General features: G+C 39.6%; 1 protein-coding gene across 2 annotated transcripts in view; it reads right to left on the bottom strand.

Annotated features, from left to right (window-relative positions):
* The window catches only part of PRPF40A (pre-mRNA processing factor 40 homolog A), a 44,238-nt gene that overhangs the window by 19,224 nt on the left and 1,056 nt on the right, over positions 1–23,958 (bottom strand). For both annotated transcript variants that reach the window (XM_070731530.1, XM_070731529.1), the window contains exons 2-11: positions 23,448–23,585; positions 20,530–20,610; positions 15,387–15,417; positions 14,032–14,054; positions 9,474–9,548; positions 9,270–9,380; positions 4,486–4,606; positions 3,940–3,964; positions 2,347–2,643; positions 895–1,003 (exon numbers count right to left, since the gene is read on the bottom strand). In XM_070731530.1, coding sequence (XP_070587631.1) covers positions 895–1,003; positions 2,347–2,643; positions 3,940–3,964; positions 4,486–4,606; positions 9,270–9,380; positions 9,474–9,548; positions 14,032–14,054; positions 15,387–15,417; positions 20,530–20,610; positions 23,448–23,585 — 1,011 coding nt within the window. The remainder of the gene's footprint in view (positions 1–894; positions 1,004–2,346; positions 2,644–3,939; positions 3,965–4,485; positions 4,607–9,269; positions 9,381–9,473; positions 9,549–14,031; positions 14,055–15,386; positions 15,418–20,529; positions 20,611–23,447; positions 23,586–23,958) is intronic.

Consider the following 23,958-nt stretch of genomic DNA (forward strand, 5'->3'; position numbering starts at 1 on the left):
CTGGCAGCCCTTGCCCATCGCCGCGCCTTCGCTTCCCCCCCTCCCCCGCTGGATCCGGCAGCGTGCTGAGGGGAATTGCCGCGGACTGGAGGCAATGAGGCAGACCGGCTCCGAGGCGAGCGGCCGGAGCTGCGCCCTCCTTCGCCCGCCAGGTGAGGCGAAGGCGAGGGGCGCGCGGCTGCAGCGAGGAGCCGAAGATCCGGGCGGGGAAGACCCAGGGAAGGTTCCTTCGTCCGCCTAGCAGCTGATCTGCTCGGCAGCGCAGCACCAGCGAGGAGCCGAAGATCTTCGGCTCCTCGCTGCTGCTGCGCTGCCGAGCAGATCAGCTGCTAGGCGGCCGCTCGAGAGCAAGAGGGGGAGAGATAGAGAAAGAGAGAGAAGGAAAGAAAGAGATGAGAGAGGGAGGAAGAGAGTGTGAGAGAGGAAGAAGCAACATAGAGAAAGAGGGGGAAGACCCAGGGAAGCCTCTGCCCGGCGGGGAAACTCCACCATCTACGCATGCGTGGAAGGGCACGCATGCGCAGATGGTGGAGTTTACTTCCGGGTTGAAAACTAGCGAAATAGCCCTTTCGCGATCCTTGAGGACGCGAAACTCGAGGGTTCACTGTATTCAAAATTTTAAACACACTTAACCCTCTTTCTTATCTCAACTTATCTGCCTAAAACTTTAAAAACCTATAACTGCCTTGCATATAAACTGAAATTTCTGTATTAAAAAATCTTTTCCTGTGGATTTTTACAGGACACCTTATAAAATCCACTCATTTAGATAAAGTATTTGATATGTACTTTTGCATGAATGTTACTCAAGTTCTTACAAAAATCAGTCGCTCTCCTATTAAATTATATTTGTAATTCTTAAAATTTAAAGAATAGTTGACTCAGTATAAAAACCTTTTCTTTCAATAGTTCTTTAAATGCTTGCTTGGCTTCTTCTTTTGTATTCCAAGTATAAGTTTTTTTAACTGGTTGGGCTTCCTCTTCTTCCTTTTTGGGCACAACACTATAAATTAAAAAAAATAGTTGGTTACTTTAACAAATAGCAGCATTAATTAAATGGAACACCTACTGAGGCAGTAATCATAAATATTAGGCTAATGCCTTCTCAATAGTAATAGCTTGTTAACCATCTTAAGATAGTTACAAATATATTAATACATTTGTCATGCATCATTCACTTAGACAACTGATACACTAGATCAGAGATGGGGGACATTTTTTAGTTGGGGTCCAAAAGGGCACGTGTGTGCGCGATAGCGTGTGCTCACATCAATAATGCAATGCTCTTCCCCGCACATGCGTGCATACACCCCTGTGCATGCATGCAGGCCTCAGTGAAGCCTCTGGACGTCCAGTAGGCCTATTGTGCCATTTTTCACCCTTCCCAGGCTTCAGGAGGCTTTCCAAGTGGAGGTTTGGAAGCAAACTTCTGGTAGGCCACTGGGCCCATTTTTTGCCATCCCCAGGCTTTCCTGAAGACTAGGGAGGGTGAAAACAGTCTAACCTGCCCTTTGGAAGGCCAAAATCAGCTGGCTAGGGCTTGTATACACATTGGAGCTGACCTAGGGCAACACCGTGTGTGCCCTCAGATATGGCTCCATGTGCCACCTGTGATGTCATCATGGTGCTAGATGATACACTAAAATGAGCACTCTTAAGAAAGTTATTGTGTCCCTTAAGCCTATGCTCCAAAATCAGCCCCCTTTGAATTTTGGCTATTCCCACTTTTGGAGTGCAGTTCTCAATGTTATGCAAAGCTTAAAGTGGCCCCTCTGACAACCTTCTTGCCATGAAGAATTCATTATTCAAAAGATTTAATCATTTAATTCATTCTAAATTAAGTCTGACCAATTCTTCAGACTATTGCAAAATGAAATGGGCCTGGCAAGTTGTTCTCTGTTCATTGGATATATAGTCTATCATAAATAAGATGATATTTGGGACAGAAATGGCAATATAAAGAAACACGTATAACACCCAACATTGGAAAAACAAGTCTATAAGAAAAAGATCCCAGGTTTCACAAGAGGGTTCTCTAGCAGGAAAAATAAGTGAAAGATATTCTGGAAACTTTTCCTTCTCTTATCTTTACTACGGGAAATGGAAAAGAAATTAAAAGATAATCTATTTAACCAAATCTCCATTGTGGCTGTCTTTTCCTACTGCACAATTTAAGATGATAAAGGTCATACAGGTACTAGAAGTTAATGGCAACTAAAAAAGAAACAAACAATACTTTTCTTGTCCTTTCCTCTTTCATTATTTTTTTTAGAATGGAAACTCATTTTTCTCTCTCAATGAAATATTCAATAATAGGAGATGAGGTTATGCAGAACTATTACTTACTCCAAGGATTCTTGCTTTGGAGTTTCTTCCACAGAGTTTGTGATAACTTCCATGCTCTGTTCTTGTACAACAGAAGGAGCTGCTGGCTGTACCTGCTCGTCTGTTGAAGGAGCTGCCCCAGCATCATTTTCTGTAACTGGAGCCACAGCAGAAGGCTCTGTTTCTGGAGCTGAAACTATGGCAGGAGCAACAGGGGCTGACGGTACAGGTAGTGGTATTTCAGGAACACTGGCAGCAGCAGCTGGCATCCCTGGTGCAACCGCAGATGATGAAACGGGAGCAGATTCTTCAGATTTGCTGTTATAGAAATAGAAAACAATTTTTATTGTAAAAATCCCGCCAATTTCATATATCATATTTTTCATTGCACTTCTGTAAATAATGTTCCACTGTGAAAATTTCCACTGATTTACAACACAGGGATAGCATCAGCTTCAATCTTTCTGCATCTCCTTCAGAATAGCCTAACCATAGTGTCTGACAGCATTAATGCCTTAAAAAATTCTACTAAAAGTCTAATGAAATGCAGGCTATTCTATGACATATAATTCCGTGTATCTCCAGTTATAAATAGAATATCAACCCAGCACAATTAATTTAATAAACATGGCTATTAGTTATAATAGAGCTGCCAATTAATGTACTTCTTAACATTTCAAAAGCTATTCAAGACATTAATGAGAATCAAATTCTGTGCAAATCACTACTAATTAATCATACCTGAGATATAAATTGTGTTTTTTATTATTCCTAACCTCATCAATTTCATTGGATATGCTTAAAGTCACACTTTAAGTCAGGGCAAAATATTCCTATACATTCAAACTTACAATTTTCACACTTGTTTTTACATAAAACAGAGAGGCAAGCTTCTTCCTTTCAAATTACAAAACATAGTTGCTAACATACATTATTTGTGCATATTTAACTAAATGATTTCTAAATTAAAATTTATATAGGCTGCCGTTCCATTCTCAATTATGGTTCTCCTTGCAGCTTCATTCTAAGGGGGGTTTTTTGGGCAGGAAGTAAATCTCACAATTCAAACTTCTGAAACCCCTTTTTAAGTATTTAAGACTTAAGAAACACATCATTAGGAATAGCTTCAGATTGTGACTATGTTCCTCAAAATTAAAAGGTCACAATACTGTAATTTGCTCTTCAATATGTACTCATTTTCACTAATTTTATAAAAAGGCTGAATCATTTCCTAGGGAAATACTTCTTTAGAAATGAATATCCAGGAATACCTATTCTTTGTTTATATCAGTTATTGAACAATTAATATCAGCAAGTTGAAAAGCTAGAACTGTGTAAAATTCATCTGTTGGAATGCAAACCATGGATGATATAGTATTAATGTTGTTTCAACCCCTGTTGTCAATCATTTTTTCAATGTAATTCAAAATATTGCTTTCAACTTTGATGCTACATATATAATTACTGAAATGCTTTCCGAGATATTGTATTTAATCTCTACTTTCTCTAGTTCCAAAAAGGTTTTTAAAAATGAATTAATCTTTTCATCAGTTTTGACCTACATTTTATTTTATGTACAAAGACATCTTCTAAGAAAAATATTTATAAGCATACCTGTTTTCTTCTGCTTTAATCATTGCTGTAAAAGAAAAAAAAGAGCATTTATTTATTAAAGATATTGTATATCATTTTAGAGATAGACCCTAAACATTTTGCATGTGGAAAAAAAATCACTTTTTAAAAAGTGAAAATATAGCCTATATGTCAAAAGTGTTTTATGAATGAATGAATGAACGAATAACTTTTTCAGGCCACTGAACACAAAAGGTATTTTAAAAATGCACAGATGTTGGACCTTTGGTGGAGGTATGGCAAACTGGACATCATCACAAAAACAAAGCCAATGACTGTCACAAAGACCAAAGAACCAGTGAGTAAACCAGTATGCTGGAGCCTCTCCAGATAAAGAGAAGAGATCACTCAAATGTGTTCTGGACAGTTGCTCTTCACAAGCAGACAATCTTTTTCACAGGTCTGAATGCCAGGGAACAAAGGGACTAACCATTTTGTTCAAAACCATAATTGAGCACTATAATGACCCTAAATTTGCCACTATCTATAAAGTAGCATATGCTGATGATAAAACATCATGATAATTACCTTCAAGATCTTCAAGTTCTTTGGGCTTTGCCCAACGTGATTCCTTTGTTTGAGAGTTGTAGTAATAAGGCTTTCCAGAATCAGATTTGTATTCTTTCCATGGACATTTTGACAACAATTGCTAAGGGGAAACAACACCATATCAGAAACCATTCTACAATACAGAAAATAATGAAGTAAAATGCTTTCAGAATCTTTAGATGAAAATGCAAAATTGCAAAGATACAAGTTACACATAATTTCTTTCATGAAATAAAGCTCTTTGACATCCTCTACCTAGTGAAGCATTGATAAGACTAGGATAATAATAATAATAATAATAATAATAATAATAATAATAACAACAACAACAACAACAACTTATTAGATTTGTATGCTGCCCCTCTCTGAGGACTCGGAGCGGCTCACAAAAACAATAGATACGATAAAATACAAATACAATATAAACTACAGTGATCCCTTGATTTTCGCGGTCTCGATTTTTGCGAAACGCTATACCACGGTTTTTCAAAAAATAATAATTAAAAAATACTCCACGTTTTTTTTGCTATACCATGGTTTTTCCCACCCGAAGGCGTCATACGTCATCACCAAGAGTCACTTCTCTCTCTTTCTCTTTCCTGTCATTCTCTGCTTCAATCATTTTCTCATTTCTCTTTTTTTCTCCCCTTTTTTCTATCATTTCTCTCTCTCTTCCTTCCACTCTTCTCTCTCTCTTTCTTTCTCTCTCACTCTCTTCCTTCCTTTCTCATCTTTCTTTATCTTGCTTCTTCCTCTCTCACACTCTCTTCCTCCCTCTCTCATCTCTTTCTTTCCTTCTCTCTCTTTCTCTATCTCTGCCCCTCTTGCTCTCGAGCGGCGGGCGAGCGGGCGCCTACGGGGAACGGAGGCAAGCGCTGCTGCAGGAGGACTCGGCGGTGAGAGGGGTGGAGCGGGCGAGCGCCTATGGGGAACGGAGGCAAGCGCTGCTGCAGGACTCGGCGGTGAGAGGGGTGGATCGGGCGGGCGGTAGCGGCGAGGGCGCTGGGGGGGCGGGGGCAGCTGACATTCAAAGCAATCTGTCGGCTTCCGCACTTTCGTCGCTCCCCGCGTATGCGCAGATGGTATTTTACTTCCGCACCGCTATATCGCAGAAAATTGATTTTCGCGTGAGGTCTTGGAACGTACCCCCCCGCGAAAATCGAGGGATCACTGTATATTAAAAACCCCATTATTATAAAAAACTAACAATTCTAAAAACAATCATACCAATCTCATATGTTGAGAAAGGTAAGGGGAGAAATTAATCCCCCCATGCTTGACGGTATAGATGGGTCTTCAACATCTTACGGAAGGCAAAGAGGATGGGGGCAATTCGAATCTCAGGGGGGAGTTGATTCTAGAGGGGGGGGGGCGCACCACAGAGAAGGTTCTTCCCCTAGGTCCCACCAGACAACATTGTTCAGTCGACAGGATCTGGACAGGACCTGTTCAGTCGACAGGACCTTGGCTATAAATGCCAACCAGCAATTCTACTGCTGGTTGGCATTTATAGCCAAAGAAACATGCAAACAATTGTAGCTTTCTGTTAAAATGAAGCCTTCTGTGAACTTAATATACTAATTGAGAGCAAATATACCTTTGTATTTCCACTCATAAATTAGTTTGATTAACAAAGAAGATAAAAACAAGGTTTTATTATGGTTAACATGGTTTCTTGATGGTAAAAGATATATTTAGGCAGGGGTCCCCAAACTGTTTATACAGGGGCCAGTTCACTGTCCCTCAGACTGCTGGAGGGCCGGACTATTAAAAAAAACTATGAACAAATCCCTATGCACACTGCACATACCTTATTTTAAAGTAAAAAACAAAATGGGAATGTACTATTTAGAGAGGGGGGAAGAAGTCTGAAATTCATATATGTTTATGTTTTGGTTTTAATTTAATTCTGTTGTTTAATATTAGGATGTATTAATTTGTAAAATTGGATTAGAATTTTAGAACTATATAGAATTACGTAGGTAAAATTAATGGAATATACATAGGATAAATAAGGGGTTTATGATATGTACTGTATGGTTTTATGAGTTTGCATTATGAATTTAAAATATACTTGGAAATGTAGAGGATTGATGAAAGTTAATAATAGTAAATGCTAAGTGCCTGAAAAGTAATTGAGCGTGGAAATATTGAATGAAATTATAGAAAAGTAAATATGGAAATATATTAATTGATGCATTGGTGTTCAGATAGATTTTCATAGTATTATTAGATTACTATAATACTATGATAAATATTTAATAAATGAAGATTTTAAAGCATGGATTTATTAATACAGTGATCCCTCGATTAGCGCGGGGTTTACATTCCAAGACCTCCCGCGCTAATCGATTTTCCGTGTTATAGTGGTACGGAAGTAAAAACACCATCTGCGCATGCGCACCCTTTTTTTTCTATGGCCGCACATGCGCAGATGGTGGAGTTTGCGTGTGGGCAGCGGGGAAGACCCAGGGAAGGTTCCTTTGGCCGCCCAACAGCTGATCTGCTCCGCAGCGCGGAAGCAGCGAGGAGCTGAAGATGGAGTTTCCCCGTTGCCCAGGCAAAGGGGAAACCCCATCTTCGGCTCCTCGCTGCTGCCGCGCTGTGGAGCAGATCAGCTGTTGGGCGGCCAAAGGAACCTTCCCTGGGTCTTCCTGCTGCCCAGGCAAAGGGGAAACCCCAAGAGAGCCAAAAGAGCACCGGGCCGGTTGGTTCCCAACCAAAAGAGTTTACCCCGATTGTCCTCGGTGGGGGAAAACAGCGCGTCGCCAGGCTCCCCATCTTCAAGAGAGGCGTGACGGCTAGCCAGGATCCACGCAGGGGAGAAAAGGCGCGCGCTCCCAGCCGCTGCGCCCCGCTTGGAGAGCAGCGGCGAGCAGAGCACAGAAGATGACGAGGCTTTCGAGGGCTCCAAGGCGGGCGGCGGCGCGTCCTTCGAGCACGCCGGCGGCGACCCCAAGCTGAAGGCGGCCACCACACACACACACGCCGCCGCCGCCATCCACCCTGCCGGGTTCCCCGCTTGCTACCTCTTCGCCTTCTCCCGCCTCCGAGGCCGACCAGCCCAAGCCGCAACAGACACACACACACATACACGCACTCCCTCTCTCGCGCTCACACAGACGCACTCTGACAGAAAAGAAAAAAAAATCCCCAAAAGAGAGGGACAAGAGGCAGGCACAAAGCGGGGGCACAAGGGGAGCTGCCCGGCAGAGGTTGCTTTTTTTCTTCTCGTGGGCAAGTGGAGGGGGGGAGAGAGAAGGAAAGAGAGAGAAGGAAAGAAAGAGATGAGAGAGGGAGGAAGAGAGTGTGAGAGAGGAAGAAAGAGAGAGAGAAATGATAGAAAAAAGGGGAGAAAAAAAGAGAAATGAGAAAATGATTGAAGCAGAGAATGACAGGAAAGAAAGAGAAAGAGACAGAGAAGTGACTCTTGGTGATGACGTATGACGTCATCGGGTGGGAAAAACCGTGGTATAGCAAAAAAACCGTGGAGTATTTTTTAATTAATATTTTTTGAAAAACCGTGTTGTAGCGTTTCGCACTAATCGAGACCGTGCTAATCGAGGGATCACTGTAGTTGTGTTTTTGGTTTTTCTGGTTGTTTTAGTTTTAATAGTAATAGATTTTGGTTTTGTTTTATTATTAATTTCTTTTAATAAAAAAGAAGGGATTTTTTTTCCTAATTAGGAAAAAGTTGTATACGGGTTTTTTGTTTCTTTTAAGAAGAATGTATAAAAAGGAGGAGTAGGCATGATGGCCTATCTGGATTTATAAGAGGATAATGATATTAATTGAAATATAAAATAACAGAATAACATAGTGGGAAGGGACCTTATTGTGCTCCAGGACTGAGCCCCAAATAATTACGCAATAAGGTGTCTTGGGTGACATCTGTGAAAAAAAAATCAGGCGCTCATGCATGAAAATTTATTATTTATTTATTTATTTATTTAGACTTCTATGCTGCTCAGTCCCAAAGGGACTGCCGCTCAGACACTATACTTTTCCGCCCACACCGAAAAAAAATTAGAGGGAACATAGGCCAGGCCTGAATCCTGACTGTTGAGGGCCTACATAATCGGCTTCTTCCAAGGACCGTCGGAGCTGGAGCGACACCACCTTCTCAACAACCTTCCCCATAAAGGGAAGGTTGGAGACTGGACGGTAGTTATTGAGTATGGCTGGGTCCCGGGAAGGCTTCTTGAGGAGGGGGTGCACGAGTGCCTCCTTGTAGGGAGCCGAGAAGGATCCCCCCCCAAAAGAAGCGTTGACAATCTCTTGGACCCAGCTCCGTGTCACCTCTCTGCTGGCCGAAACCAGCCAGGAGGGACATGGGTCCAGCAAACAGGTGGCGGAACTCACAGATCCAATGGCCTTGTCCACTTCATCAGGTGTCACCAGGTCAAACTCTTCCCAGACAGGTGGACAAAGACGAGCCCCAGTCACCTCAACTGACTCATTGTCAGTCGACTCTGCTACCCAATTGGAGTCAAGGTCCGTTTGGATCTGAGCGATTTTATCAGCGAAAAATTTGTTAAATTCCTCGGCACTACCCTGTAAGGGCTCCCCAACTCCCCTCTGATTAAGAAGGGAGCGGGTTACCCTAAACAGGGCAGCCAGGCGAGATTCCACTGATGTAATCAAGGTGGCATGATACTAGAAGTGCACATCGAAAGGAACGTTTTTCTTAATAGTGAATATTTCTTTTTCACTCAGGGAGACATGGATAATTAAATAATTATATTCTCAATTGCTTATTTTACCTCTGCAGGAGTTTTAAGATCATCTGGCTTCTCCCAGGTCGACTGCTTGGTGTCATTATTGTAATAGTATGTCCTCCCATCTGGTGACTTATGCTCTGACCACGTAGATTTCTAAGGAAAATAGAACATTCTATAGAAAATTTCTGTTTTGGGAGTTTAAGGTAAAGCATAACAAAACTGTTAAGAGAAAAAAAAACATGACACCTGTTTTAAGGGCTCTTCATTAGTAGAGTTATTGGTTGGAGTGACTTGTGGCACTGCACAAATTGGTGGTGTAGGCTAAATAAAGAAAATATGAATTAAAATTTAATGCAATAAAATGCAGTTCTGTTTTTATTCAAGAGATAAAAGGGATGACCTTATTCCTTAATTTTACTTCTGTACTTCAGAAAGCAAAGGTTTTGATTACATAGTGTTTTAGGCCTTTATTAGATATTAGAAGAGCAGCAACAACAACAATAATATGATGTCACTATAAACCAATGTATTTCTTTCAGTGTTATACAATGCTTTTAATAGTCCCAGTGAAAAGTTCATTATCTTGTTGTCTTGATAGATTCTAAATACTAGGGATGTACTCAAGAGGGATGCATGCTTGTTTATTACCCAGTCATATTAATAAATTGTGTATTACTCCAGGGGTCGACAAAGTTGTTCAGAATCTAGGAGCCAGCCAAAAAATGTAGGAGCCAGAATTTTTTTTAAGCAAACTTGGTTTTTTGCCGAGTCTCCACCTGACATCGCTTTCACCCCCTCTGTCTCCTCCTTCCTCTCTCATCTCTTTCCTTCCTCTCCCTCCCTTTCTCTCTTTCCTTTCTCTCCCTTTCTGTCTATCCTTTCTATCTCTCACCCCTTCTCCCTCTTTCATTCCCTTTCTCTCCCTCCCTTTCTCTCTCATTCCTTTCTCTCCCTCTTTCCTTCCTATCTCTCTTTCTTTTTCTCCCTCCTTCATATCTTCTTTCTCTCCCCCTTCCTCCCTCTTTCCTTTCTCCCCCTCCCTTTCTCTTCCTTTTTCTCTATCCTTTCTACTTCTTACTCTTTCTTTCTCTCCCTCCTTCATTCAATTTTCTCTCCCTCCCTTTCTCTCCCTTTCTCTCTCTTTCCTTTCTCTCCCTCCCTTTCTCTTCCTTTTTCTCTATCCTTTCTACTTCTTACTCTTTCTTTCTCTCCCTCCTTCATTCAATTTTCTCTCCCCCCCTTCCTCCCTCTTTCCTTTCTCTCCCTCCCTTTCTCTTCCTTTTTCTCTATCCTTTCTACTTCTTACTCTTTCTTTCTCTCCCTCCTTCATTCAATTTTCTCTCCCCCCCTTCCTCCCTCTTTCCTTTCTCCCCCTCCCTTTCTCTTCCTTTTTCTCTATCCTTTCTGCTTCTTACTCTTTCTTTCTCTCCCTCCTTCATTCAATTTTCTCTCCCTCCCTTACTCTCTCTTTCCTTTCTCTCCCTCCCTTGTTCTCCCCTGGGGCTGCCTGTGCCTGCCCTGCACCACCCAACACGGACGGACAGCCCCCGGTCGTCGGTTCGTCGCCCCCCACCCCCCCACGGAGGGAGATCAGGCTGGCGAGGGCGGTAGAACTACGTCACCAGCCACTGGAGGGAGATTGGGCTGGCGGGGGCGGCGAATCCACCTCCCCAGCCGCGCGGAGGGAAATCCGGTAGGCGGGCGGGTGGCCGCGGCTCCCTGCGCGCCCCTGGAAAAGCGTACAGGGAACGGTGCCCGGGGCCGCTTTAGCCGCCCCCCGCTCCCCCCGCCATCTCCCCGCGACTGCCTGTGCCGCTGCAGCCGCGGCCCCCCCCCCCGCTCCCACCGCCAGTGCCCTCCCGCCGGGCCCCAATGACGACAGGGAACCTTCAGCTGGGCGGGCGCTGCCGTGCCGGTGCCTCCGACCTCCCGGTTCCTGCTCGATGCCGCGGTTTCTGGCGCTCTCCTGCTGGGTCCCAAAGAAGGAAGGCGGGAAAAAGGCGCGAAGAATGGAGCTCTCCTTCCTGCCTGCCTTCTTTGGGACCCAGCAGGAGAGCGCCAGAAACCGCGGCATCGGGCAGGAGCGGAGAGGTCAGAGGCACCGCAGCGCCCTGCCCAGGCGGCACACCGGTTGGGAAACGCTGACATACAGTACAGCAGGCAACATTTTCTAGGCGCCAGACAACATTTTCTAGGCGCCACTGGCGACCAGGCGCCTGGGTTTGTCGAACCTTGTATTACTCAGTCATATTAATAAATTGATAATGCCCGTTTCTGAGCCTCGGTGGCACAGTGGTTAGAGTGCAGTACTCCAAGCTACTTCTGCTCATCACCGGCTGCCAGCAGTTTGACAGATCGAATCTCAGTAGGCTCAAGGTTGACTCAGCCTTCCATCCTTCCAAGGTTAGTAAAATGAGGACCCAGATTATTAGGGGCAATATGCTTACTTTCTGTAAACCACTTAGAGAGGGCTGTTAAGCCTCTGAAGCGGTATATAAAAGTATTATTGATATTGCTAATTTGTGCCAATGGGATAAGACTGAATAATATGAGTTAATAGTCCAACTTCTCAGTTGGATTTTGAAAAGCAATGCAACTGGAACAAAATCTTACTCAACATTATCTGATATGTTCAATAAAGGAATCTGTCATTTCAAATCATAAGACACTATTGCCATCTCTGCTGCTAATCATATTTTTATGATTTACCTGGTTTCTGATTCTAATCTATGCACAATGAAATATAACCTTCTGTACAAAATGGCAGTTATTTGGAAGTGAGAGATATTTAGGTTACAACAATTGGGGAATAGGAAACTCCTGTTTCCATTAAATGTAATAACATTTACCAGAATAGCCTAGTTTTATTAACTATAGCTTAATTGTTTTTTAAAAAATAAATCTGCATTATATAGAAATGAAATCACTGATTGCAGTGATCAAACCTAGGTCTCAAATGTGCTGATAGTAATGGAGAAGTGAACAGAATATGATCTTCATTATTTTATAACAGGTGATTATATAGCTCTATGCAAATAGCTATGTCTGAACTTTTTTTAAAAAAGTAATAGAGACGTGACAAAATAAATTTATGTTAAAGATAAATACTTTTCAGATGTGAGGCATGAAATTTGACATTTCAAGACAGTACTTGCTGTCCTTTTCAAAGCCTTTATATAAGTCACACTACTCTACAGCAGAGGGCAGCACCTAAGCAAATCTGATGTCAGAAACCTTATCAGCGCCATCAGATGTAGGAAATAAAAGTTGAAAAATACATCCAAGTTGATGATAATGGAAAATCATTTCTACAATAAAGCCAAGAAAATTCATCAAACTATTAGTATGATTACAAGGAGTCAAAACTCATGTAGAGACACTTTTATATATTTTTCCTGTATGGAAAATGGAGCCAATAGGGATTGCTTATGAAAATGGTTACAGTTAGAGTTCGCGACTTATGATCATTTGTTTAATGATGGTATTAAGTTAAAATGGCCCTGGAATAAGTGACTTACAATCTGTCCTCAAAGTCACAACTGCTGCATCGTCCTTGCAGTCTTTTGATTACAGTCCAAGTACTTGCAACTAGCAATAATTTACAAGGATTGCAGCATTCTGCATTCACATAATCACGATTAACAGTTTTCCCAGCTTGCTTTTGACAAGCAACTGAGGAAGCTGGATTTGCTTAAGCACAATTCACTTAACAACCAGGATTCACTCAATGACTATAGTAAACTGATTATAAAATGGGGTCTGACCACATGATGACTCATTAAGGATTGCACTGCTTCCAGTCCCAACTTTAGTCATAAGTTGAAAATTACTATACTGTACATTCATACCCTTGAAAATTCTTAAGGATTTAATAAGTAACAAAAACATTTCATACGGTATTATTTGGACTGCAAACCTCCCAAACCCTCTGTGTGCCCCGTTTTTCTTTTTTTGCAAAAAACTGACCGTTTTTTTTTACCAGTTTTGCAAAAAATGGTATGTTTTTCAAAAAAATGGGATGCAGGGGTGGGGCTTCAGGAAGCCATAAATGACTGTATTCTTTGTATAAAATGCACCATTTCCACCCTCTTTTAGTGGGGGAAAGGTGCGTCTTATACTCCAAAATACGTTTTAAACTTAAAAATTGTGTTATAAAAACATTTTCTGATATATTCATAACATTCTGAATGCAGTTAAATATACTATTACAACAGATTAAAAAGCATTTCATTCTATTTTTATGACAAGAGTCACTGAGAGACACATGGCATAAAAATTAATCAAATAAACAACGAAAAATTAATCAAATAAACAACGAAGTACAATTAGTTAAAAAGAGGGGCATCTAATATTGGTGGAAAGGCTCAAAAATCTACAAAATGGCAGTCATGGCATTGGGATCCAAACCCTGCCCAATTTGAACACATTTACAACAGGGCTTGAATTTTAACATAACACATAATAACATGTAGATTTTGAACATACTGTAGGTTTCCTTAGTTAAGAATTATGGCTAGTTTTTAACGGTGGTTCATTAATACTTCCAATTATCATTATTTAATAATTTTCCTGGTTTGGATATAACAAATGAGAACTAGCTGAAACATCAGGCATGATCCTGTCATAATTAAGCACTTTTGAATGAATCTCGTTGAAAGAAAATGTTTACTATGTTTTAAATGTAATTTAATGTAAAGTTCTGAATAAAATGAATGTACACAAAGATCATATCTAGTTCAATATTGCGTAGGTGGTAACTGTATGTATATGATACAAATTATGAGCTCAAAATGTCCTTTCTTACCTGAGTTCCAGGAGGAGCTAAACCTATACAGAAAAAGAGAGAGAGAAATCCATTTTATGGAAATACTAAAACAAACTCTTCCTGATTTACTTAATGTGATTCAAAAAGCTTTATTAAAATAAATTGGCACACAAGTCCTATATTTAACAGCTTACCTGCTAGGAACTATTTCAGACAGAATGTCATGGATGTACAATTTGACAGAAATCACATTTAATTAATACAACTTAAGATTCTGGGCAGTTTACACTTTAAAGAAAGGCAAAAATAGTAAAAAATAAAAAGGCAGATAAGGTGTTCAGACGTTAGTTATGTATTACTTGCAATCAGCCAAATCACATTTTAACAACCATATTTCCTAGAAAGCATTATTCACGCCAATATTCCAAGTACTTCTCTTCCATAGCAGTGATTAGATTCATATACTGTATGAAATCAACTGGGTTGGTTAGATTCACTTTCACATGTTGCCTGAATTCACCCAGCATGCCACACAAATACCTTTTTATTGTTTAGCAAAAATTATGGTTTATTCAAAAGATAATACGTAGGTCCCTTGACTTACGACAGCAATTGGGACTGGAACAATCTCCATATCTAAGCAATATGGCCATAAAGCATAGACACATTGCTTAGTGAAGGCAATCCCTGCAGCCCCAGTTGATATTAACAGAATCCCATGTTTATTAAGCAAGTAACCAATACAACCAAAGTTCATGGGAAAGCCAGCAGAAAGTCCAAGGCCCACAGGCAGATAAATGGCTGCTGCTTGGTGAGGTAAGGAGCAAGGAACTGCACAAGAGAGGATGGTTCAGGTATGTAAGAGGACAGGGAAAGTGTGAAGGGGTGTGCAAAAGGTACTATTTGGGTCAGGTATACAGGATGACAAAGATACAAGGAAGTACATGAGAGGTGCTGGCTGGGGAAGGTGCAAAAGGAGTGCAAGAGGCTCCACAGAAGACAGGGAGAGTAAACATAATTTCTTACTTATGCTTTGATATTTGGTGACAGGTTTTTAATATAATCACCCAGTCACTCAGGTGAGACGGGTAGTATAGAAATTTGATGAATGAATGAATAAAAATATAGCTGACACAATCCTTACCAATCTGTTGATACAATTCTTTCCCTAACAATTGTTAGCATTTTCTCTTGTATTTTTCTAGCTAAACCTTTAATCCAAAAATATTATTTCTAAAGACCAGATAGTTTATTTGTTCCATTATAAAAACAGACATTTTCAAATTTTCTTTTGATAATTAAATTAATGGCAAAATTTATTTTTAATTAGAAAAAAATAATATTTCTTATAACAGCCTAAGTTACTTAACAAATCTTTGATTATTCATACATACCAATTTGCGACTCCATGCTGTTCACTCCTGGCTGTAAAAAAGCAAATAAATATATTTCATGTGAAGACAAAAGCTATCTGAGGTCCAATTTGAGATGACAACATAGAGTTGTTTATATATTGGTAATAACATGAAAGTACAACCTTTTCTTTTTTTAAACTTCCCATTCCAGTCTTTTGTGCTTTTAGCTATTTTCTGCCCAAGGACTTACTAGATTCAACCTTGCTTTGCTTTTCAAAACAATACTGGCTAGGAAGAAAGAAAACTTCAGACAGACCTCAACATGTAACCAATAGGGCCCTAAAATTTGTTACTGAGTAGTGTGATTAAGTAAGGCAGAGTACAACTGAAACCAATGATTGGTTTAAAGTTTCAGACAATTTGTAATCTACCCAGATTTGGTAGGAGTTGGGCAGAATTTACTGTAAATATAATAAATTACTACTTTCTCTTAGCAATTATCTTTTTCTCTCCATCATTGATTATTGTAAAGAGAAAACATTAAGCATCCTCGAATATTTATTTATTCATTCATTTATTCTATTTGTATGTCGCCCCTCTTCAAGGACTCGGAGCGGCTTCCAACAACAGTACAATTCACAAATCCAATATTAAAACCAGAACATATTAAGAAACCCTTAATATAGGCAGTTTAGTCAGCATGCTTAGTACCAAAAGTACCATATAAAAGAAGTAGCACCATATAGAAAACAATATATTGTATCTCCATCTTAATAATCTCAGATGACTTTCCTAAGTTTGTTAAAATTTAAAGGTAGTGCTTTCAATTTTGATCAAAAACTAATGCAGTTGTTTCAGAACAATCACAGAAACCTAATATGAAAAACTTGCAAAATCACTAGAAATGCCTCTTAGTGATAAGAGATATTATTTTGATTTATATCCTTCTTCACTTCCAAGACAACTCTCACATAAAATTCAGCTTTTGCAAAAGACAATTAAAATATACTGCTCAAAAAATAACACTCAAATAACACAGCCTAGATCTGAATGAATGAAATATTCTCATTGAATATTTCATTTGCACAACTATTCCATTTGCACAACAGCATGTGAAATTGACTGTCAATCAGTGTTGCTTCCTAAATGGACAGTTTGATTTCACAAAAGTTTGATTTACCTGAAGTTATATTCTGGTTTTTTTGAGTGTTCCCTTTATTTTTTGAGCAGTGTATTAAAAGATGAAAGAGATCAGAAAATTATTCTAAAAATTACAGGATAATAATGTACATTTTACTGTATGGAATAAAAAATGTATATATTTTTGTAATGCTGTTCGTGGAGAATTAGCACTATTTCATAATTAACTGGAAAATGGAGACCAAAAGAAAAAAAGAAAAGAAATGCTTGCATGTCTAAAACAAATCACAGGCCAATAAAAAAACAAAGCAATTGAGGAAGCGTATATAGAAAAAAATGTAAGTAATTCAGTTTTGATTCTTTTCTAGGATATTTAAATTGGATAAGCTGGTGGGAACTAGACAAAGAAAGAAAAAGATTGAAATGCTTTGATTCATATCTTCACTGGTTCACTGTACTTTTTTACTATATGTAAAAGTGGAAATTTCCTTTTCTCACTAGCTAGTACATAAATTAATATACTGTAGTCCATTTATTTAGTCATGTGAAATCAATGACGATCTCTATGGTAATCAGGCAAATAGCAAATATATGTAAACAATATAATGCAGAAAGACAATATTAAGAGAATAGGTAAAAAAAATTCCTGAATCCTAATACATTCAACAAAAGAAAGAAAACAGAGGAGAAACATCTTGCATCAGAAATGTTGTGAGTTATCAGACAACATAGAGTAACAATCTAAAATACTGATTAAGTCAAGGAAAAGAGATTGTAATGCAGAATAATCAGGAAGAATATCCTACAAATATTATCTATAATTTCTTTTACTTATTTGCCATACACAATCAAAGCCCCATTTTAACTTCTGTTCACACCATGAATTTGGCATCAATTTGGTTTTGAGATTATAAGAGTGTTGACCTTCTCAAATTAAGTAGAATTTGCTTTGGTTAATACTTCAATGATAGACTATCAGGAAAATCTAGATCTACTATTAAGCCATCAGGTATTGAGACAAGTTAATTTTATACAATAGATAACAATTAAAGCAAAACTAGCCATTCTAGTACAACAAAATAATCTGTTTTACATTTTTCATGTGTACCTATTTAAATAACAAAGAGAACGACGTCTCTGCCTCCTACTTGCAATCTAGATACAGGTACAGTACTATGTTTCCCTAAAAACAAGACCTGGTCTTGTTTTTGTTTTTATTTATCATTTATTTATTTATTAGATTTCTATGCCACTCTTCTCGGCATTTTGCCTCCAAGCGGCATTAGGTCTTATTTTCAGGGGATGTCTTTTCCATTGTCTCACCTCATGATAGTGGCACCAACAGCCCCACCCAGCAGGAGCCCGTTTGGCCACTGCTGGCCCACTTCTTCAGTGGCTGCTTTCTGAAGACCTCTGACAGCAAAACGGAGGGCGGGGGCAATGCATGGCTTAATCCGGAGCTCCGTTTCTCAGCTCCAAAAGTATTTTCTGAACACCTCTGACAATGAAAAGGAGCCCGGGGGCACCACGTGCATCAATCCAGAGCTGATCAGCTGCAGAGGACTTTCTTGAAGGCCTCTGATGATGAAAAGGAGGCTGGGGGCGCTGCACGCATCAATCTAGAGATTATTTCTGAGCTGCAGAGGCCATTTCTGAAGGCCTCTGATGGCAAAACAGAGGCCATGGAGACGCATGGAAGTGTCACCAAGTGTCCACAGAAGAAGTGGGTTGGCAAGGCAAGGCAGGCTTGGGAGGCCTGGTTGCAAATGTCCTAAGGTAAGCGGGTGCAGGGCACGTGGGGCGGTTCCCCCCAATCCCCGCCCTAGCTTGGTTTTTACTGGTGCAGTTTGCCCCACCTTGTGCAACTAGGCACAACGAAGTGGGCAGGGTCTTAACTGTTGTGTATACAGTGATCCCCCGGTTATTGCGTCCCCGACCATTGCGAACAGGCTAATTTGCGATTTTTCAACCCGGAAGTCAAAACACCATCTGCGCATGCGTGCCCTTTTTTTCTATGGGCACGCATGCGTAGATGGCGCCGGGCAGATCAGCTGCTGGGCGGCTTCCCTGGGTCTTCCCCCTCTTGCTGGCGGGAGGGCGAAGCCCCCCCCAGCACCCGTTCGCCCGCCGTTCGCCCGGTTGCCCGCCCTTCGCCCGGCCACCTGCCGTTCGCCGCTTGCCCGCCCTTCGCCCGGGAAGTTCGCCAGGAGTCAGTGGAGAAGCGGCGCGCCTGTTTTAAAACGATCGGAGCCGGCCTGGGAGGGCTTTCCAGCAACCCCCGAGCCCCCAACCTGCGCAGATGGTGTTTTTACTTCCGCAGCGCTACTTCGCGAAAACCCGCTCATTGCGGGGGGTCCTGGAACGGAACCCCCGCAATGATCGGGGGATCACTGTACTCCTGTTCAGCCTGAGAATTATTCAGATTCTGAAGTGGAGAGCGATTTTGAATTGGCAGAAGGGCCTGATTTACAGATAGAAAGGGACGTTAGCTCAGAGGGGGAGGCAAATGACATAGACATGCATTCAGGATCTAGTGAAGAAGACCTGAGGTGGGTTATTATTATTATTATTATTAATTATATTTCTATGCCACCCCTCTCCGAAGACTTGGTGGTTAACCCTTGCTTCAGACGCTTTCAGAAGAGGAGGGAACAAGTGTTAGGGAAGAAATATTAGAAGGTGAGGAACTGGTTAATCAGTTACCTCACATTCGGGTGTGAACAGAAGAGAAACTGATTTCATTCAATCTTGCAATCCCAAAATGGACAGGTCCAGGACACCTTCAAAGCGTAAGCTAACAATGTTTGATTTATTACCTGCTTTTATGGCTCCTGGCTAGCACTCATTAGCCCATAAATTTTAGAATGACTTGTGGAATGTTTTTATGTTACTTCTGAGCTAATCTACTTTATTGCTAAAGATAGAAGATGAGGAAAGGAAACACTGCCTGCAAAGTCAGTGTATTAATGAGAGATTAAAGGAGAAATAAAGATGTGTCTTTACAATAAGATGCATTGAGTAATCATTTATTCCAATTATTATCTGTATGAGCCTGAAACCAAAACATTAACTAGGGCTTATTTTGGGGGGTAGGCCTTATATGAGTCACCATAGGCAAATAGGCAGCAATATAAATTCAATAAATAAATACAAATAAATAAATAAAATAAATAATGAGCACACTTTAAAAATCAAGTTGGGTCTTATTTTCAGGATAGGTTTTATTTTGGGGAAAACGTGGTAATCCTTGACTTACAAGTTCATTTAGTGACTGTTCAAAGTTAAAAATACTTCAAAAATGACTTATGATCATTTTTCACACTTACGACCAGTGCAGCAGCCCCATGATCTAAATTCAGACACTTGGCAACTAACTCATATTTATGACAGTTGCAGTGTCCCAGGATCATGTGATCATTTTTTGCGACCTTCTGTTAAGCAAAGTCAATGGGAAAATCGGATTGCTTAACAACCATGTTACTAACTGCAGTGATTCACTTAACAGCTGTGGCAACAAATGGGGTAAAACTCACTTAACAAACATCTCACTTAGCAACATGAATTTTCAGCTCAATTGTGGTTGTGGGTCGAGTGCTATCTATAATTTTCTTCAAATCCTTCCAGATGTAAACTAGGAATATTAGTCTACCTCATCCAAAATTAAGTTACTCATACCCTGTAAGTTAATAAAGTTTTTGTCTATAGCATCACTAGAACATAGGGTGATGCATGAGGAAAATGAAATTATTAGTTTGCATTTGTGATTTTAAAAAAATTCAAATATTTATGAATTTTAGTTACACTGTCAATTAAACACCTCAGGCTATCTTATAATGAAATATGAAATAATCATATTCTGACCCTAGCATTTTTCAATAAATAAATTTGAAATCATTAGCAATAAAGTGATTCAAGTTGGGGAATAAATAAATAAATACAGTCTAGATAGTGGACTGTACATTGGAAAAAAAGTACAGGAAAAGGATACAGAAATCAGTACAGTAGAGAGCAAATACTTTAAAATTGTAAACAGAATATTTACCGGTCCTGTTGGCTGCATGGGGCCATGAGACATATGGGGTGCCATCATTCCGGGCATCACTGGCTGCATCATTCCAGTCATCTACAATTAAAATATGATTATTGTATTTGTTTACAACTAGACACTCTACACCTGTAACTATTTTTTGTTGATGGGAGGATATAGTTTAACCCTGTTCCCAAACAGGTAAATTGGGGCATAATAAAGGAGTATAGTTATAAAAGGGTATGTAAGTTTAACAAGGGAATCCAGCAATTGTCTGATGATGTTCCAAATAAATAATATTAAATCTCTAAATGACCAGAAACATTAAAACAGGCAAGATATTAATTGCTGAGGGCCAACAAATAAGGACACAATTGTTCATCTAATCTTCATTGTCTTTTGAAAGGGAACCCAAGACAAAACATGAAGAAAGAAGCAGACTGGTATGGAGAGATAGCAGAAAGATAAACAAGAATATGACCCCATAAGCTTGTGTCATATTTTTTTAAAAAACCCAAACATTAGACTACTTGCAAGTCATTGAAGAAATGGGACCCAATCCATTTAAAACTCTAAAACCTCTAATTCCCAAACCAATTCCCTGTGACCAATGTAAACTCTATTGAGGGCTCATTTACCTCATCTATGAACAGAGGATAATACCTGAAGAACTTGTCTCACAGGGCTGGAGTAAGAGTTATGCTGCAAAGATGTTCCAAGATGAAGAGAACTATAAAGTTTAAGAATTATGACTGCAGGGTTCAAAAACATGAACTGTTAAAAAGCGGAGAAAGGCATGCAACAAGGATGCAAACTACCTTAACCAATTAAATCCATATCATTTTCCTTATTCCTTAAATCAGTGTAAATATAGTGAGGGACAATTCTTATTCTGACAATGATGCCGCAAGACAATACACACAAGGGTCTAATACAAGTCAGCTTGGGCAAAGACCCAAGGAATTTATCATATAGAGCTAATTTCCTTGTGTATGCACATGGTCGTTAACCAGAAAAAAATATGAAAGAAAGCCAGAGGTTTTGTGAAATTTTCATCAGTCCTCATTGGGGACTAAGAGGATGGCAATAAATAATATAATTAATTGGCCGCATTCAGCCAATTTTGTTGGCAGATCCCACAAATAGCACTAGGGAAATCAACCCCCAAATATGTAATGACAATCCTTAAAGGGTTGGCCAAATAACCCCATTCCCATGTATCTTCAGGGAGCATCAGGTTATTGCTCCCTCTTACCTTCCATCTTGTGTGGAGGGAGAGGTATTTGGTAGGGCTACTGCTCCACCCTCAATCCACAAGGTTTTCTTGGAAGCGTGAGGAAGAGAAGAAAGAATGGGAGTGGCCCTCCCATTCCCCACCATCCTGTAGAAGCAGGAGAAGAAAGGAGTCTTGCCCCACTGCTGCTTCCAAATAAGTGTGTTCCAACCAAGAGTTGCTCCCTAAATATCTCCATCCAAAGTTGTAGAAACACTTTCAGAATATAGGCCACCAATTATATTTTAGCTCCATAAAATAAAACATTTGTGCTTGACAAATCCAGGTTTTAGAAAAGCCACAAAACTCAAGGGGTTTATCAACTATGTTGTGGCTCTCAAACACATGGATTTATAGCCCACTGTCTCTGAATGGTAGTCCTGCTTTAAGTGCTTGGAGACAGCCTTATTTTATGACATATCACTTGATGCACAACTCAAGATATCTAAAAATCAGTGCCTGGAGAAAGGAAATACCAGTATCAATAGGAAAAATTTGTAAATAAGAATTGTGTGAAATATGATAAAACAAATTGGATAAGTGGAGCACATAGCCCTCAAAAGCGATAAAAAAGAGCCTCTAAAGATTTGTTAGTTTTTTTCCTTAAACAGAAAAATAATATTCCTTGGAAAAAATACTTGGGTTGTTTAAAAGAATGGGACGATAATCTCATATTCAAGATATAATTCTCCATAGTTTAAATGCCAAACACATATACAGCTTGCCTTACATGTCTTAGAATTCATTTCTAGTAATATGTGCAAGATCACCCATTTGTATTCTATGAATTCCTCATGATAGCCAAGCAATAAAATGTGCCAAGCAACAGTAATGTGAGCAGAACAATAATTCAAAGCAGTGGCCTAGGGCATTTAATCAGTTATGTTAAATAGGCTGATAATTAGGGGCTTTATGATTAATAGGTAATAAGATAAGTAGTTGAACTGCTCAAATTACTTTTCATGTTTCCTATTCATCATTCAACCTTGTTTAAACTACATACACCTGCACTAATTATGATATTGTCCAGAATGCAAAGGACTTACATCATCTTTAATGCCACATGAGGACAGAATGTTCTTTATTCATCAGAAAAGATGAAAGCTTTTTACATTAGTGCAGGACTAATACTAAGAGTGAGTTTAAAATTCAAGGTATGAATTAGTGTAAGTATCGATAGTGGACTAATGAAATTACTATGTAGAGTAGTAAGCACATTTTTTTTACAAAAAAATCTGCTATATCACACTGTACCCACTAAGCTAAGGCTACTACAAAAAGGGAAAATAAAAGCCCAGACCTGAAAAGGCTAAACTACTTATTGATATACAGGAAAAATATATTGAGAAGTAAAGATTCAACCCAATAGTAAGGAATGTAAGGCCAATATACTTTCCTATCCCAAATGTTATGAAGAGTAACTGACCTGTTTAAGAAAAAATATATATCTTCTGAAATCATTTAAGTCAGGAATAATGAGAAAAAGAGATTAAGAGAACTGCACTGATATGAATCAGTGTCAATTCCTAATGACCTATGGAAAGTTTTAAAAAGACAGAGATTACAGTACTGTTTTATTTTAAAGTGGTAAATATAAAGTAAATATAAATATATAAGGGGTAAATATAAATATAAAACAAAATGACAAAAGCCCATTTACCTGTCCCATTTGTGGTCCTCCCATTGGAGGCATCATTTGAGGCATCATCCCATGAGATACTGGAGGCATGTTGGGGGGCCTTTGGCCCATAGGATGCATTCCCATGGGTGGATAGTGAGGCATGCCTGGATGTCCCATCTGAAAAACACAGTTCAGGGTTTTAGGAAAACAAGCAAAACAGAAACAAGCTATCTTCAAAACCTAGTTAATTAGGACTCTCAAAGAGCAAGATATATCAAATTATTACAATATTGCCAATGTTGTCAATATATAAATGTTTTATTTTTCCCTTTATAGATATTACAACCCATGATAGTTTAAAAATTTGCAATTTTATTATTGCAATTACTATTCAAAATTGCTGGCTGGGGAATTCTGGGAGTTGAAATCCTCTGGGCTTAAAAGTTGCCAAGCTTGGAGACCCTTGGTCTAAAAAACCCCCTGTGCCCAAAGACCTCCAGCATAGAGTTATCATTCAAATACGTGCATCTGTATACACTCTGAGGGAAAA

The sequence above is a fragment of the Erythrolamprus reginae genome, chromosome 1, assembly GCF_031021105.1.
Source record: "Erythrolamprus reginae isolate rEryReg1 chromosome 1, rEryReg1.hap1, whole genome shotgun sequence".
Taxonomy (NCBI): Eukaryota; Metazoa; Chordata; class Lepidosauria; order Squamata; family Dipsadidae; genus Erythrolamprus; species Erythrolamprus reginae.